This window comes from Lampetra planeri, chromosome 17 (genome assembly GCF_965212315.1).
Source record: "Lampetra planeri chromosome 17, kcLamPlan1.2.h2, whole genome shotgun sequence".
NCBI lineage: Eukaryota > Metazoa > Chordata > Hyperoartia > Petromyzontiformes > Petromyzontidae > Lampetra > Lampetra planeri.
Window position 1 is genome coordinate 635,093 of NC_136123.1, and position 17,359 is coordinate 652,451.

The window sequence follows — 17,359 nt, forward strand, 5'->3', positions numbered from 1 at the left end:
GTGTTAGAACCACGGTGTGTTAGAACCCAGGGTGTGTTAGAACCACGGTGTGTTAGAACCACGGTGTGTTAGAACCACGGTGTTAATGAGCGCTGTGCACCGGTGTTAGAACCACGGTGTTAATGAGCGAGCGCTGTGCACCGGTGTTAGAATCACGGTGTGTTAGAACCACGGTGTCAATGAGCGCTGTGCACCGGTGTTAGAACCACGTCCGTGAATTACCAGGAGTTGTAGTCGTGGGCTGCAAGGTAGCCAGGAGGTGGCGGGAGAGCAATGGATTCCTGAATCTATCCGTGTGGGCGTTGTTACCCGTCGTTATGCCTGGGTTTCCTACTTTGGGTTCCTCGTCCACGGGTTTGGCTAAACACCGCAATGTCGCCGCTGCACGCATGTCGATCTACTGCTGGATGAGACACCTCCCTCTCATGCCACTTTGGTCACGAGGGTTACTTGACCATACTTCACCACGCCCGTCGTTGTACTTACCTCGATGGGCCCGCGTCTAAGATGCCCGTCTTCACCAACCGACTCGGACCGGCGTGGCGTGCGGTGAAACAGCCGGCACGGTGCGGGGAGGCCGTCATCCAGCAGCGGATTGGCTAAGGGCTGCGCACGCACCCACGTGCACACATTCTAGAATGCGCCACCGAGACTACCGGGGAAGAAACGACCGCACAAACAAGACGCAAGGAAGGAGACACGAGGGGGAATGAATTGTTTAAGTGAAATCTGACCCCTCGGGGGACGGTTCATTGAATCCCCGGGGGGCTGCATCGTTCGATGGCAATACAGTGAACTCCGAGCACCACTCGGGCGCAAGCGTCGATGACGCTAACCGCGCACTGACGCGCGCGTCGTCAACGGGATCCCGACGAGTCCTCGACTACGACTCGGCGAGGCTCTCGGCGGCGCGCTGGGGTTACACGCCGCACAGCCGCACAGCCGCACAGCACTACCGCAGGAGCGTCGCTCGGCGAGGCTTTCCCAGATAAAGGACTCCCACTTAATCTGTCGCTATCGGGCGGTTAGAAAATAAAAAAACAAATCGATCCCATTCTTTTTTTTTCTGAGTTTTTTTTTAAACCACTCTCCGTCTCTGCTGCGGCCCCACGAACCAAACGCGGCCGGCTTGCGCAAAGTCCGATGGAGTCACCGCACGTCAACGCGCGGCATCTGCCCGGCAAACTCGGCAGCGACTCCGCGCGGGTCTCTCCGTGGCGTCCCGCGGCAGGCACGGCACAGAGCCCAGAAAAATGCTCTTCGCTCGTGCCAAGTCGCGCCACCGGGAGCTGCAAGGGCTTCCTTAATTGCTGCTAGCAAAGTGCGTTAGCCATATGTCAATTCCGAGCAGTCAACGGCCAATTAAAAACGAGCTCCAAATCTACAGTGCGAGACGGCGCGACGAAGTCCCCGAGCGCGGAGGAGCGAGATGGGGTTGCGCGCAGGACCAGAGGGGGAAAGACACACACACCGGCAAGCGGACAAGCCTTCATCCGGCAGCGGAGAGAGAATGACCGGCAACGGCGACAAGATCCCCAAGTGAAATTAAACGCAGGACGTGGCACGTTCTTGGATCAAATAATTTTAATTATCAGAAAATACATTACCCCGAAATTCCTCACTATGATACAACTATAATTACAGGTATTAAAAACTGCCAAATGTGAATGGATAAGGGTGAGCGAAACACAGTCAAATACCGCAGGGTAATACCGCCGCCATCTACGCGTTACAAAGCGGACCTCCTACAGGGAATACGGTGAAACAGACGACAGCAGCACTTCCTACTGCGAGCGACATTGCTTGAAAGAACCCTCCGGAGCGATGCAAGGCGCGAGCTGCATTTATTTTGAATTATCTTAAAGAGCAGTTTTTGATTTCGCGTGTCCGCTCACGACCGCGGCAAACAATGCCCGACGCACGCACGGCCCAACGTCTCCGCTCCACGACGGGAGCAGGGCCGCACGGTTCAGCGGCTTGCACATCGAGCATGCCACAACACAGTCCCACTCACGCGCACGCACACACACACTAACAACGAACACGAGATGTAACAACACCGCGCCACTTAATCGGTTTGACAACGGCACAGACTCGCATCATTGCTTTGGCGACGTAAATACGCACGCTTGATCAGGAGGGTGCGTTTCCTCCGGAGGGGGCGGTGAAATAAATACAACGGTGAAGTCAACGGAACGCGGCCAGCGACGGCGTAATAAACAACAGAAGTGGTTGTCCCCGCTTTGGAAGCTGCTCTCAGGGTTCCGAGCGTGCAGCGCGACGATGACCCTCGGCCGTTTTCGGCGCTCGCCGCCCCGCGGCCTTCGGCTCCGGAGCGCTGGGCCCTCGATGACGAGACGGCCGAGGTCGCCGTGCGGGAAAGAGGTGGACAGGAGGTGGACGATCGGTCACCGCCAGCGTTGACACTTCCGCCACGTCGACCGGACTGCGGCGGACGAGGCGGAGGCTATTTTGAGAGCGACGCGGTGGGATTGAAAATAAAAATAAACGCGAGGCCGCAAAACAGAGGCCCCCGCACGCATGCGCACGCATGCGCACGCGACAACAAAAACCGACGACGGCAAGGAACACGGAGTGCGCACGTCTGAGACGAGCGTTCCACACGACGCGATGATGATGCCAGCAAGCCAAACCAAGTGCAAGGACCGTCCAAACAAATACTGCCGCGCGTGCGAAAGCATCACCACTTGAAAAGGCAATAAAACGTAATAGCATTGTCCCTTTCAGAAAACTGCGGGGAAAGGAGAAAAAATAAGAGCATTATAAAAGTAAAATCTGTTTCAAAACCGGCCAAGGTCGCCGCACGGCCCTCGTCGTCCGCGGCGAGGTTTTTGTCTTCGCACCGGCGCGCGGCCTCCCCACCACCGCCCCCCCCCCCCCACTTTCCTCCCACCTCCCTCCACCCCGCCGGCTGGGATCACACTTCAAGGAAGGATCCCCCCCCGTCGTGCTTGCGGGAGAACAACCTCCTCCGCTCCACCGCCTTCATCACCTCCGACGCGATCCACACGGTCGACGTCAGCCCCAGCAGGAAGAGCAGATCTGGAGGGAGTGTCAACACGAGCGCACAAAGACAAAGATCTCCCTTGTAGCATTAACGCACCGTTGGGGCAAGTGCCAATATCGAGCACCTGGAAAGGTCGGCACGGCACACGAGGCGGTGGGTGGCCAGCACCACGCCCGGCCGCCTTTGTCTCCCCAGTGGTGATGTTTACACACCGCACCAGGTACTCATTTGAGGCTGAGTCGGCCCAGGACCGGTTCAGATAATCGTCACCGGTGTTGGCCGTGAGCAGGAATCAAACTCGGGTCACCGGGTTCGTAGTGCGCTAACCATTACAAGACCGCTCCCCACATGTGCAGATGCACACACATGCACACAATCACATACGCATGTGCATGCCTGCATACACAGTTACACACACGCACGCGCAAACAATAAACGAACGAATTATTGATTTAATTTTTCTCGAACTCAGGCAGGTACCAATGGGACCACCACTCTTTCGTATAAAGGGATGCGATAGACAACTGGTCCTGGGAGTAATGAACAGTGTGGCTCTTATTTACAGCCAGATGAGCGCACGTTGATCTGCTGCCACCACTACCAGCCCGGGATAGCGCTGCTTGCGGCAATGCGAGGATGAGCTGTCATCTCAAATATCAAAATGTTAAAATACCGCAAGCATGGCAAGCTGATTAAAAGTACGCACGTCTCTGAAACCGTAACGCCACGTAGCGCCCCTCCCCGCGAGTCAAGCGGAGGGGAGAGGTTTCATCTATGCTGCTTTCTGCTAAGCCGCAGGGACGCCACGGGCGGCGGAGATAAATTATTAAAATTACCGAGATTTTCTTTCAACAACGATGGCAGGCGACATGCGGGTGGAACACTCGGCTAAGCACTTCGGAGGGGCAAATTGTTCTGCTGCCAAGAGGGCTAAGTTGGAAATATGTTTTCCAAACTCTCTTTTCAAAACTGGTTCAGAAGAAATGACGGCTGCTGCTGAGACACGTCGTGGTGGAGGGGGTGGGCAGAAAGCAACTGCCCCTTTTGCGCCTCTGATCCTCACACAGATGCACACATCATCAAACGCACGCACGCACACAGCCTGACACGCCACCAACATACATAACGACACACGGGCACACACACAACCATGCTGACACATTGCCAACACGTACACACAGTCAGATACGCACAGCGCAGGCATGTCATCGCACACACACACGCGACCAGACACGCCACCAACACACCGACACAAAGACTCACAATGACACACACCAACACACTGACACCCACACACACCATCACATAGCTACACACACCCGCTACGATGACACACACAGACATGCCACCAGGGCGGGCGGTAGGAGATGGGGGCGGCAGGCACGGCGGTGGCACCGCCACGCTCTCCTCTTACCCACTGCGCTGAGGTTCTCCGTCTGGAACACCTGCTGCAGGGGCGGGAAGTAGATGACGGCCATCTGCCCCATGATGCTGCCCCCGACCGCGTAGCAGAACATGCGGTTGCTGAAGAAGCCGCTCTCGAACACCGACTTGGTCTGCGGGCGGCATGGACGGTCGCGTCAAGAGCCGCCGCACCCACCATACCCCCCCCCCCTCTCTCTATCTCTCTCGTGCCACCTACACCAATCTTGCCTCACTGAGAAAATATTCAGCGAGGAATTCAAAACCTGGCCCCTATATTCTCACAATCCTCTGTAAATCAAAGAAGATTTCCCACAAATTCTCACTGTCCAGAAAGTAGTGGGATTTTATTGAGAAGGAAAATGAAAGGGATTAAATAAGTGACTTATTAAGCTGATTGTGCGGCCATCTGTGCGGACATAATGCGAGAGAAACTGCCAACACACGACGATGCGTCCTCACGCAGCAAGCGTGGCCGTGTTGATTGCCTCTTAAAAAGTGTTTGTGCAGAGCCGCTGACCCTCGATGAGTAAAGAGCAGCCGGTAATGAAACCAGCTCGCGCGTAAAAACATTTCACCGATTATCTTTTTGGCAAGCGCGGTTAACGCGCAGCCCCCGTGTGTGTGTGTGCGGGGGGAGTCCGCGCTGGGTAACCTGCGACCGCGAGCTCAGGGCGTTGAACATGTCGAAGAAGACGAAGCAGGTGAAGGTCATGGTGGTGTCCCGGGGCGTGATCATGTTGTCCTGAAGCTGCATCCGCGCAGGGCGAGAGGAGCGGCGGCGTTACCTTCCGAGCGGCGGGGGCGCACCGTTGCCGACGCGGTCGTCAATTTACGCGCGCGCCGTTATTAACGACGGTTAATTTTGATTACAAGCGGAGCGTGGTCTGGGAGGGAGCGACGTGATTTATGCGAGACGCCACGGGTGCGTAGCACCCTGCTCCCCGCGCGCAACGATCGTAAACCGCGGCACGGCCAGCGTCGCGCACGCAGATGGATGGGGACTGGAAGGAAACGCGCTCGCGCCTCCGTAGACTTCCGAGGCAAGCCCTCACCTCCCTCCAAAACACGAAGAGGGTTCCCGAGACGATGATGATGGCGGAGATGAGGATCTTGGAGATGAGGCTGCGGGTGAGGATGCTGTCCTTGACGTTTCTCGGAGGCTGCCGGATCACGTCCTTGTCGACAGGCTCTACGCCCAGACTGCATCGGCAACAACAAATACACGCTCGTTGCACAATACAATTACACAATACAAATACACAATACAAGCATACAATTACAACACAATGTGGAGTCGTAGAGTAAAGTAATGCTCAACCATGTTGGTACGGCGGTCCTCCACCCCCCCCAACCCCCCCCACCTTTGTCTTAGCTGCGAGGGTCACGGCACGTAGTGATCACATGTACACCGAGTCGACGCGGTGCTGGCAACGCAAGTGTTTCACGTTGTGTGTCAGTGTGTTTTGTGTTTGTTTCTACGAGTCTCAATGTTGTTTATATGCACGTCCATGCGTCTCAACGCGAGTTTACTGTTCTCCATGGAAATCTTTGCGAGCCGATACAATTACACGACGCGACGCGGACTTATGTGGCGTCTAAAAGCTCCCCCCAAAAACACACCGGTGTACGCGGGCTCCACGGTCAATGTGCCCACGTCACTGCGGGCGTTAAGCAAGAGTCCGGGAACTGAAACCACACTGGGAGAGAATTCCGCCGAGCTGCCCCGCAGGGATCGGCCCGGTCGTGACGCGCGGCCAGAGTCTCGCTCGCCGGCGACGCGAGCGAATGAGCGAGCGGGCAGGTACCTCTGGGCGGGCGGCCCGTCCATGATGATGTTGATCCACAGGATCTGCATGGCGTTGAGCGGGTTGGGGAAGTTCATGAGCGTCGCCAGGGTGATTAGAGTCAGGGCGGCGATGCTCCTGCAAAGCACGGCTCACCGTCAGCATCGTCACCGTCACCATTAGCATCATCAACATCGTCAACATCGTCAACATCGTCGTCATAGCTAGTCGGCCAACAACGATCCACTGCTATTCGTCGCTTGTAAGGTCTCAATCCCTCTAGCACCTGCACTTGAGACAATGCAACGGCGAGCACATCGACTGCAGAGATGGAGCAATGAGATCAGCTCGTGCGCAGGTGCTGGTCGGAGCGTCACAGCGCAGGATCGCGGCGAGACGGTGACGGCTTTAAGAGGCCTTCATCCAACAGCGGACCGATCACGGCTGACGATGACGACGGCGGCGACCTCTGCCGTGTTTAGCCGTCGGTAAATATGACGGATAAAACGAGACGCCCAGCCGGGCAAAACCGCCCTCATTAAACCGAGCGGCGCAAAACAAAGAGAGAGGATTTTTTTTCCCTCGTTCCTTAAACACGCTTTCTCCTCCAGCGACGGGCGCAGCGCGCGTGGCGCCGGGGTCGGCCCTGCGTGGGCTGCGCCACCTGCTCAGAGTCGATTACCGCACCCAATTATCCCGGCATCACGCGCGACCCCTGCCCTCGTCGACGTGACGATCGGGGCGGCCGCGGCGAGCGGCACTTATTTATGAAGTTGGAGCGGCGCCTCGGAGGACGGGCGGGCGGGCGCGGAGAGGTCATCCCGCAAACGAGGCCGCGCAAAATAAATTACACGACTTTAAAGCGCTCGACGTACGTCCAACCCCGGCGATGTCAAACGCCGCGATCCACAACAACAACAACGACGACAACGGTGGCGCTTTCCATTTCGCACGTTTTGTATTTTTAGCTCGAGGAGTTTTGCGACTTGCTGTTCCACGCGATTAAGTTGCAACGTGCACGATTTGCAAGCGCTTGCGCGAGATTGGAGGTTGTCAAGGTACTCTGTTATTTTAATGAAGCGCAGATGAAGAATGCAAGATGAGCTGATGGATCGCGATGTTTTGGCCACGGACGTCTCGAAACAGACTCATCAGTCATTAGCTGTGCGGGAACCGGCAGAAAATGTAATTCGTGTTCGCGTAATTAGGGCATTTATCTCGTTGAATTATGACCACCCTCTGACAGTGCGTTCTGTCTGCAGATGCGTCCCGTGTCTGCTGAGAAACAAACAAACATGACTCACGTGCTCAGCTGAAATCTCACAAAGTTCTTGATGTTGTAGAAGATGCCCTTCCCTTCCTCGATGGCGGACCTGCAGGGCAAGCGCACGGCACAGAGACCAACGTCATACGCACCGGGTAAGACAGACAGACAGAGACAAACACACTGAGACAGAGACACGGACACGTGCACACGCACGCACACACGCCGTACATAGAGACTAGGACTGACCCAGGGACACACGTGCACACAGCTATAAGATAAGGGACACCAGGACACACAGACAGAGCCCTGGGCCCTGCCACTCATCGGTGCTACCCTGGCTGCCCCGGCTGTCCATGGGGGCTCATCGTCGTTGCTGTCGTCACTGCTGTCGTCACTGCTGTCGTCACTGCTGTCGTCACTGTTATTGTCACTGGGCCGCGGTGTTGCTCTCTCTCCCTGCACTGAACCCTGCACCCCCAGCTCCCCTAGGCCATCACTTCTGCGAAGCCCCTTGGGATGGCGGTTATATTTAGCTGCTGTATAACATTTAAATTGGTGTTGTTGTTGAGACACAGACACGGACTGAACCGCGCACGCACTCGGACTGAGAGAGCAATGCGCAGAGACGGGGAGACGACAAACGGGGATTCGGACCGCGACGGACAAGAGACAGATCGAGGCAGACAAACAGAAAGACTACGGGACAAGGAGACGGACTGAGACACGGAGACAACAACAGAGAAAAGCAAATGGAGACAAAGACACGCACTGGCAATAACTTGGATAGAGGGAGACAGACACTCACACACAGAGACAGACAGCTTAGACAGAGACAGGAACTAGATTGTGATAGGAAAGCAGACTCAGACAGGGAGACAGACTGAGATGGGAGCACAGACTGGGAAAGTCACACACAGGCAATGGCTCAGATACAAAAAGACAGAGAAGCTTGCACAAGGTGGCTAGAGACAGGGAGACAGGGAGACAGGGAGACAGCAGACAGGGAGACAGCAGACAGGGACGCATGCGAGGACAGGGAGACGGAAACAGACGGACGGAGACGGCGAGCGCTCACATGATGGTGTAGAAGTCGTCGTCGACGAGGATCATGTCGGCCGCCTCCTTGCACACGTCCGTGCCGCTGCGTCCCATCGCCACGCCGATGTCCGCGGCCCTGAGCGCCACGGCGTCGTTCACCCCGTCGCCCGTCATCCCCACCACCTCCCCGTTCTTCTGCAGCGCCTGCGGGGCCCCGGCGCGGAGAGCCGCCCGCCCGTCAGTCGGCCGAAAGTTCGCCGCCCGCGTCGTCACCGCGCGACGGTAAAGGGGCTCGCCACCCCTTCCCCCGACACTCCCACGCTCGTCAAACTTCTCGGAAAAATACCCACACTTTGCCCCACCGCACGTGACCTGCCGATCCCCTTTTCCCAGCGCCCATTCACACACTGATGGGCCGACAGTTGCGGGTCGGCGGGCAGATTTCATAAACCTTTCCCGCCAGGTCAACTTCCTCGCCGGAGGATCGAATCGGCGACGTTCTGCAAGTGCAGAGTGCCGACCGTTACACTGCGGCAGGGTCCCCACATGCTGCGCGTGTTTCATAAAATGTTTTAATATTTTCCCCCCGATGTCATCCCGTCTCGTACGCACTGTTCGCTTACTCCGCGACGTTTGCCGTGCGAGACTGTGGAGATGGAGCGGCGAGTTTGGCGGCGCGCGGGAGTGGCCCAGGCCACTCCTACAGTGCCGAGTATTTTTGTGGAGTAATCATCGCCAGGGAAACAATCGCGATCCATGCACGCACCCAGGCGGGGACGCAGCTGCGTCCGTAGAGATTGCTCACGAGGCCCCGTGACACAGAGATTCTGTGGGACATCGCCATCTGGGGGTCGCCGTCCGAGTCTCGTGCTCACCGACTCGTTTATATCGTTATTCATCTGCTCCGTCTTGTTCGTAATGCGAGCTTATCATTTGTATAAACGATAAATGACAGATTAATACCCACAATCCAATGCCAGCATTGCAAACGTAAGAAGCAGTTTCAGCCGTTGATTTCTTTTTAGTTCGGCCAAGGAATGATGTGTTCTAATTTGCGTCCTAAGACCCTCCCCCCCGCACCTAAACATTGGCCGTGGAAAATCACCACGTCAAGTTCAGGCGATGATCGTTGCATCGTCAACACGTGGTACGTGTCGGAACCGCACCGCGCGTCCCCGTCTGCCCAACGGACCGTCTGAAGCCGTGACAGCGACAGAACGACGCTAACGCCGCGGCCGGGGGCTCCGTCACAGCCAGCGCCGGGGGCTCCGTCACAGCCAGCGCCGGGGGCTCCGTCACAGCCAGCGCCGGGGGCTCCGTCACAGCCAGCGTCGGCGGCACGACGGCGCGAGCATTCCAAACGCCTCCTCGGCGGTCGCGGCGCTACGGGCCGTGAACGACGAGCTCGCACGTCACTTACGACTCCGCTGCCTCATTAACGGAGCTTCAAAAGCCGCTCGCCCGACAGGCCGACGCGCGCGGCACGGACGCGTCGCGTGCGGGGTTAGCGCTGTTTGTTTCTCGGGTCGCGCGTCCCTTTAATGAGGCGCGGGGCAAGCGGCGAGGCATTCCCATCAGACGGAAACCCTCTCACCTGGCGCCGCCGGCCTCGAGATCTCTGTGCCGCTGCGCTCGCCCCGCGGGGGGAAAAATGCAAAACGTTTTGGCAACAAAACGCCGTCTGCAGAGTCGGGGTCCAAGCAAACAGCATCCACGAACAATGATGTATAATTGGCCTGGTGCGATGCGACGCTTAGGCTTCGTAATGAGAAACGAGGGCACGTTAAAATACGTAGGGGCAGCGGGTAATGAGCGGAGCGGAACACCGAGCCGCCGCGAGCCGTGCGCCAGGCACGTCCACCGACGTGCCACGAAGCAACCAGCGGGGGACGGGAGACGCGGCTAACGGACAGCCGGTGGCCCAGGAGCCGCTGTCACCAGGAGCTGCGATTGCAACAAGCAACAACTGGGCACTGGGCCGTGAGCAATGGGCACTGGGCACTGAGCACAGGGGACTCGTGACTGGGCCCATGGCACAGGGTGCAGGCTGAATTTACCTTCACGATCTTGAGCTTGTGCCTGGGGCTAGCTCGGTAGAACACGGACACCTGCAGCACAACAAAGGCGAACGCAATTCACAATCAAGGAAGAAAAATCACGCACGCGCATGGATTCTGTAACGCCTTCCGACACGCGTTTTTCCTCGGAAATATTGAGTACCGGTATGGATGCCGACAGGTAGCCGTCAGAGCAATATGCATTTGCATATTCCAGCTAAGTCCTTTGTGTGCTGGTTTTTATCTGAAAATTGCGGGTCATCCTATACTTATCATGGCTGGTGTCCTTGTGTTTAAGCACTCAACTCCCGATCGCCATCGTCGTGAGATTAAGATTCGATATTCACCGATGAATTGATACGCCCCGACACCCCTAACGTCAGCGATGGCGGCACCGAAGCTCCGATTCCGATGCACGGCTAACATCAGTGGCGAGCCAAGTGCGACCCGCCCGGTCCCGGGCACCAGAGAGCACGCTTGGGCAACCCCCAGAGCCGACGCGGCGTGGAGAGCTTTTCATCCACCAGTGGAGGGACGACAGGCTAAACGTGTTACGCAAGAGACACACCGCGACACCTTTAACCGATAAACCCTCAACAGCTCCACGTGAGGAAGAGCACGTGGGGCCGAGTTCAGCGGTAGCGTGCGACAGAGAGGCCGTGGGAAACCCGGACACGCTGGACGTCGTCGCACATCGAGAGAGAGAGAGGGGCGACGCATGGCTGGCGGGAGTGGCGCACGCAGTCAATTTTGGAGCGGCCAAATTGACTCCACTCAAAGACAGCCATTCAATTTGGGAATTCAAAACCGTTTGTGTAGAAATTATGATATTTCGTGCATCTGTCGTGTCAGGATTATTATCGTTAACAATACTGATTATTGAAACATTAAAATATAGTGTTTGCCATAAAATATAACTGTTGGATGACGACCTCCCCAAGCCGTCACGAATCCACGTAGCACCTGCAGACGAGCCGATTTCAGTGCTCCATCTCCACGCTAGACGTTCTATACTTCGTCTGCCACCCTATCGTTATCCCAGCCAGCGCCATATCCTGCCTGAGCGCGCCCACACGTAACACGTTGCATGTGTTTCTAATTTTATCGGTCGTCTAAATATTTGAGGGTGGCCCTCTGGCAGCAACGGAGTGGGGGTGTCGGTCTGGCGGGGGGTGGGGGAGGGACGCGTGCTCGTCCTCACCTTGCGGATGATCTGGGAGAGCTGCGTCGTCTCCATCAGGTCCATCTCCTCCCCGGAGATGGCGGCTCCGCCGCCGTTGGAGGACAGCCCGAGGCGGTTGGCTGCCACGAAAATCACGAAGCTACGGTCAGCGAGACGGCCACGAGGGGACCTCCGTCTCCACAACGGACCGCGGCGCAACGGAACCCGCGCGCCTAAGATGGGACACGCACGCGCCCGGACGCCGGCGCCGCTGTCCGCGCCGTACGTTCGCTTGTGCCGGCCGGCCGGCACCGGTCGCCGCTGGGCGGCCTCGCGAGCGGCGCGGCGTCGCGGCCTCCCGTCGCCCCCGTACCTATGGCGACGGCGGTCTCCATGGAGTCGCCGGTGACCATTTTGACGGAGACACCCGAGGAGACGAGGATGGCGACGGACTTGCGCACGCCGGGCCGCGGGGGGTCGATGATGCCCACGAGGCCCAGGAAGGTCAGCTGGCCCAGCTCGGGCCCCGAGGCCATGGCCAGCACTGCAGGGACACACGGCCCCACAGCCCGCTCAGTCCCAGCGTGGCCCCGCCGCTCACGCCGAAGGGCAACTCCGAGACACCTACAGTCGCTCGCAGTCACTCGCAGTCGCTTACACGCACTCTCATTCACTAGCGGTCAGTGCCAGTTGTTCCTGGTAACCCCCAGGTATTCTCCGTGACTCTAAAGCACACCCAGTCACTGCCAATGACCACTTGAGATAGCGACGACTTGAGGTGGCCTTCATCCAGCATTGCTTGTGCTGAGAGAGCAGTCACACTCATCTTCGTCATGATGCCTGAGGCCGGTATTTACACATGACGTTGTTTAACCGAGAAATTGGGGGGAGCAGGGGTTGGGGGTGGGGGGGAGGTGGCTGACCGCGCAGGCCACTGGCACCCATGTAGGTCTCCTCCTGCTTGTAGAGCACCAGCTGCTGGGCGGACAGTGGCAGCGTGTGCCCCTGGCCACGGAAGGAGCAGCACATGTCGATGACACGCTCGAAGGCGCCCTTCACGAAGTAGACCTCCGCCTTGTCCTGCGCACCGCACTGCACACACAGCGCGCCCGTCGGCACGGCGCCCCGACACTGCACAAGCAGCGTGCCCGACGGCAAGGCGCGCCACTCCACCCGCTGGTAGAACCTCCACCGCCACTTAACACTGAACTATTTTTTATCTTACCAGGCAAGGCCCACTGACCTACATAGCTTTTTTTCAGAAGCGACCTGGCCACAAACGATAGCTCAACGAGAAGTGGCTTATCACGTGGAAATTTATAGCAGCCAAATAAATGTGGAGGGAAAAAACGGAGGATCTGGAGAAAAATCCACGCAACCACAGGGAGAACATGCAAACACCAAATATACAGCAGGTGTCAGGGTCGGGATTGAACCCACAACCTCCTGTATACGAGGTAAGGGAGTTAAGATCTCGTCACCACGGCGCCGTACTTACCAAGTCTAGCCTAGCCCTAACCCTCAGCTAACTCAACTCTAACCTAACTTGGCTCTCATCTTAGCCTACTTAATCCTCACATAAGGCTAACTTGACCCTCACTCTAACCCTCATCACCATCTATCTCCAACCCTGTGGCCTAGCCTTGCACTCGCCTAACTTGTTAATCTACTCATTTATCCAGGGGAACCACACTGAGCCCGTAGGACTCTGTTTTAAGACCTTCCTGCCACATTGGGGTTTATGTGAAGATGTTTTGAGCCTGTGAATGCTGAGTTGTATTTATTAAACACGTGGGAGAAAACCGTAGCACCCGGAGAAAACCCACATGTGCGAGGAGGCAACACTATCCCCGTACAGATGGAAGCAGATGGCGATACGTCCACTTTGCTGTACTGCCTTCTACTGGCGCGCCAGGGTACAGGCACCTCCTCGACGCCTACCGGTAGAAGGGCGATTCACACAACATCGGTGGCGGTGATCCCCCAACCCTCGCTGCTGCTGCTGCTGCCTCCACCGCGCTGGGTCACAGGCAGCAGCCACGCGCAGCAGCAGCAAGCAGCAGCCACCACCGCCACCCGGCTCACACCAACCTAGCTTGAGGCTAACCCCATCCGATACACAGTTTTGTCCGTAACGCTGCACACTGCCGAGTGCATGAATGTACGTTGAACTTCTTTCGCACCGTACGTAGCCAACCGTGCTAATTGGAGGTGCGGGGTGAAGGAAAATGTGTGACCTTTGAACTACGCCTGTGCGCGGTGCCTTTAATCCGTAGCAGGGATGGGCGGCGGGAGGGGGGCGGGCAACACGTGGCCGTGTGGGGGGGGGGGGGGCCAGTGGCGTTACCTGCTTTGTCCTGTGCACGCACTTCACCGCCATCCACTTCTGCTCGGAGCTGAAGGGGATCTCCCTCCTCCTGATGTAGTCTCCCCGCACGTCCGCCAGGCCCATCTTTACGGAGGCGTCACGTGACAGGGCGAGAAGCACAATCACCGACGCCGTCGTTGTCATCTTCAAAATCGTCGCCGTCGTCATTTTCACCAAAATCGCTAACGTCACCGTCACTAGGCAATGTGACGCGATGAACTGTGACGATCCGTGGTCACGAGTGGACTCAAGGACTGGTTATTTCTGGTCTCAGTTTTGCCGTCTCATTTGTAATGTGTCAAACGCAGCTGTCTTGTTTGCACAATGCCATTTACTCCACGAGCTCGGATATAACAGCAGTGTGTTACATACATGTAATTTCCATGAATTGTAAATAAGCAATCCTGAGCGCAAAAATCTATTTTAATCAATGAAGCAATGCGTCACCGTGTGCCCAACCATCACCACCACGTTCTGCTTCGGCAAAACAGGTTGCACCCGAGTCAAGAGCCGCATGGCTCACAGGGCTATATCTAATAAATGAAACTGAAACACGGAACGGAACGGCGTTTCTGGGAACAATCCGGCAGTGAATCACCCACAAATAGGCTTCTAAATGCGGCAAGGGGACCGGAGAACAATGGGCGCGCGCACGCACGGCGACATCCCACACGGCGTCCCGCGCACCCAATCAAGGCACCACCCCATGTTAGCCTATGGGTCTCGACATCAATCTATGGGTCTCGGTGGGGTAGCAAGGTGGTTGGCGTCAGCCCCGGTACCAGAAATTAATTGAGGGTCGTCCGTCCAATTTTCCCCTCCCATCTTTGTAACCCGGGGCCTGGACTCCTCGGGCTCCTGGGCCCGGGTGCGGTGGCACCGCCCCCACCCTCGACAGCCACGTCGCGGACGTCACGCGGCCGTTGCCGTCCCCCCGTGGCCTCACCTTCATGGCGAGCACGAGCAGGGCGCCCTCCGTGGGCTGCCCCATCAGGGCCTTATCGCTGCGGATGATGGCGTCGTTGCAGATGCACCCGGCCTGCACGCGGTTCAGGCCACATGGCTATGAACATGAGCCCACCGGTCACACTTGGTTCGGGACGAGCGGGCAGCCCGTCCCCATGAACGGGACAGGGGCCTTGGCATAGGTCCTGGCGCGGGCAATTAATTACGGTCCCCGCCTTCTTCCTAGCCCAAAACCTGGGCCTCAGAGCAGTTGCACCGCCTGCACACTCGATAGCTACACCGCCGGGATAGGGGCGATATGATGCTCGCGCTAGCACGGTTACCCCAACCCAAGTGATCCACTCACGGATAACCGAGATCTAATTGTATACGCGCATAATAGATGCACAACAATGACCCCTTGTGGGCTTAACAGACTGTTGGGGCAAAAGCACCTATGAAGGCCAGCACGGTAAAAACTAGTAAGTGGTGTGTCAAGCGCCACGCCCGACCGCATTTTTCTCTCCAGTGGTGAAGTTTACACACTGCTCCAAGTAATCATTTGAGGCTGAGTTGCCCTAGGAGAGGCCCAGGACTGGTTCAGATAATCGCCACTGGTGTTAGACGTGAGCGGGAATCGCACTCGGGTCGCCAGGTTCGTAGCACATCGTGCTAACCGCTGCACTACAGCTCCACGCCACATCATGTACACACAGAGACAAAGAAACAGACACACGTGGGACAGCACTGCAGGTGGCGAGGACCACCCCCACCTCGACGACGCTGGCGATGGACGCGTGGGAGTAGCCGTGCACGATCTCCCCCTCCACCCGCACCTCCCCGTCCACGTTGTAGCCCACGCCGGTCACCTGCAGCAAGCGCACGCAGCAAACCACGCGCTTACACAACTCCCACACCGAGCGGTGGCCGCGCAGCGCCACACAATTCGCACCAGGATCAGCCTCGGGTCGGCATAAAGGTCGCCCTCGGGTGAGAGGTCACCGGTCACCTCTGCGTGCAACCCGTCCGCCGTGCAGATGTGCGTCGCGGTCATCTCGTTCTTGGTCAGCGTTCCCGTCTTGTCCGAGCAAATCACCGTACAGCAGCCTGCGGTGGACACCGGGGGTGGGGGCGCACAGACACACACACACACACGGGGTCACATGAGGCCACGTGGGGGAGCGGACTGGCTCAGCACTGTCGCTGGGGGCCACACTCCCACAGGAACGCAACGAGAGAAGGGCAGCAGTGCTCCCGAGGGCCACACCCACCGGGAAGACGGCGGGGGCGTCGTTACCAACTCACACTGCTCGCTTTAATACCACCAATCCCGCTTCTCACCTTCCCCAATGGTGCACGCTCCCAAAGGTTCTTATTGCACTTCGAGTCGGCTTACTGGAGACACTTACCGAAAAAGGGAGCTCAATATTTTTGGCAATCGCGCGCATTTTATTTTTAAGCGCGGGCACCGTGCGGGGTCGAGTGTCGGGGTCGCGTGTCGGGGTCGTACCCAGAGTCTCCACGGTGGGCAGCTTCTTGACAATGGCTCTTTTCTTGGCCATACGCATGACTCCGAGCGCCAGCGTCACCGTCACCACGATCGGGAGGCCCTCGGGGATGGCGGCCACCGCCAGGCTGCAGCGAGACAAGCGGCGTCGCTCGCCTCAAAGCCGACCATGCGCCGCAGCCGCCGCGACACGCTCTCACCCAGAAGCGTGCCATCGCAGACTCCTCCGCCGTACCGATCCCATCCATCACCAGCACACCGCCACAGGGCTGCGCAATGCGCCACCACCGCGCTCTTCACCACAAGCCTCAGTGTCACGGTCGCCATGCTGCATCGGCACGCCCCCACAGCAACTTCCTCCACCGGCCCACCAACCCACACCTGTTGCCCTGCAAAACCACCAACTGCCCCTACCTCCAAGCCATCACGACCACACATCACCACCACTAGACATCCAGCCACACACACCGCCAGCAGGCCCCCACCAGCACACCACCGCCTGCACACCACCACTATCAGGCCACTGGCCACAATTGGGCCATTGCGTGACCGAGCGTACCTGACGCCGATGGTGAACATGTCCAGGATGTGCTTGCCTTGCAGCCACCCGATGAGCATGATCAAACCTGGGCACAAGCACACGAAAGATAAAGATCTCCCTGTAGCCTAAACAGATCGCTGGGGGAAGTGCTGTTAGCTACCACCTATTAAGGCCGCCGACACGTCACACGAGGGGGTGGGTGGCCAGCACCGCGCCCGGCCAACTGCGTGTCCCCAG

At 57.7% G+C, this 17,359-nt stretch overlaps 1 protein-coding gene across 3 annotated transcripts in view; it reads right to left on the minus strand.

Annotated features, from left to right (window-relative positions):
• Positions 1 to 2,912: 2,912 nt before the first annotated feature.
• Positions 2,913 to 17,359, minus strand: part of ATP2C1 (ATPase secretory pathway Ca2+ transporting 1) — a 38,464-nt gene continuing 24,017 nt past the window's right edge. For all 3 annotated transcript variants that reach the window (XM_078601786.1, XM_078601785.1, XM_078601787.1), the window contains exons 11-27: positions 17,141 to 17,207; positions 16,585 to 16,709; positions 16,084 to 16,181; positions 15,848 to 15,943; positions 15,076 to 15,168; positions 14,109 to 14,213; positions 12,685 to 12,853; positions 12,135 to 12,305; positions 11,801 to 11,901; positions 10,600 to 10,650; positions 8,580 to 8,746; positions 7,542 to 7,610; positions 6,259 to 6,375; positions 5,506 to 5,653; positions 5,106 to 5,201; positions 4,443 to 4,584; positions 2,913 to 3,063 (exon numbers count right to left, since the gene is read on the minus strand). In XM_078601786.1, the coding sequence (XP_078457912.1) occupies positions 2,939 to 3,063; positions 4,443 to 4,584; positions 5,106 to 5,201; positions 5,506 to 5,653; positions 6,259 to 6,375; positions 7,542 to 7,610; positions 8,580 to 8,746; positions 10,600 to 10,650; positions 11,801 to 11,901; positions 12,135 to 12,305; positions 12,685 to 12,853; positions 14,109 to 14,213; positions 15,076 to 15,168; positions 15,848 to 15,943; positions 16,084 to 16,181; positions 16,585 to 16,709; positions 17,141 to 17,207 (1,940 nt within the window). In that variant the 3' untranslated portion in view covers positions 2,913 to 2,938. The remainder of the gene's footprint in view (positions 3,064 to 4,442; positions 4,585 to 5,105; positions 5,202 to 5,505; positions 5,654 to 6,258; positions 6,376 to 7,541; positions 7,611 to 8,579; positions 8,747 to 10,599; positions 10,651 to 11,800; positions 11,902 to 12,134; positions 12,306 to 12,684; positions 12,854 to 14,108; positions 14,214 to 15,075; positions 15,169 to 15,847; positions 15,944 to 16,083; positions 16,182 to 16,584; positions 16,710 to 17,140; positions 17,208 to 17,359) is intronic.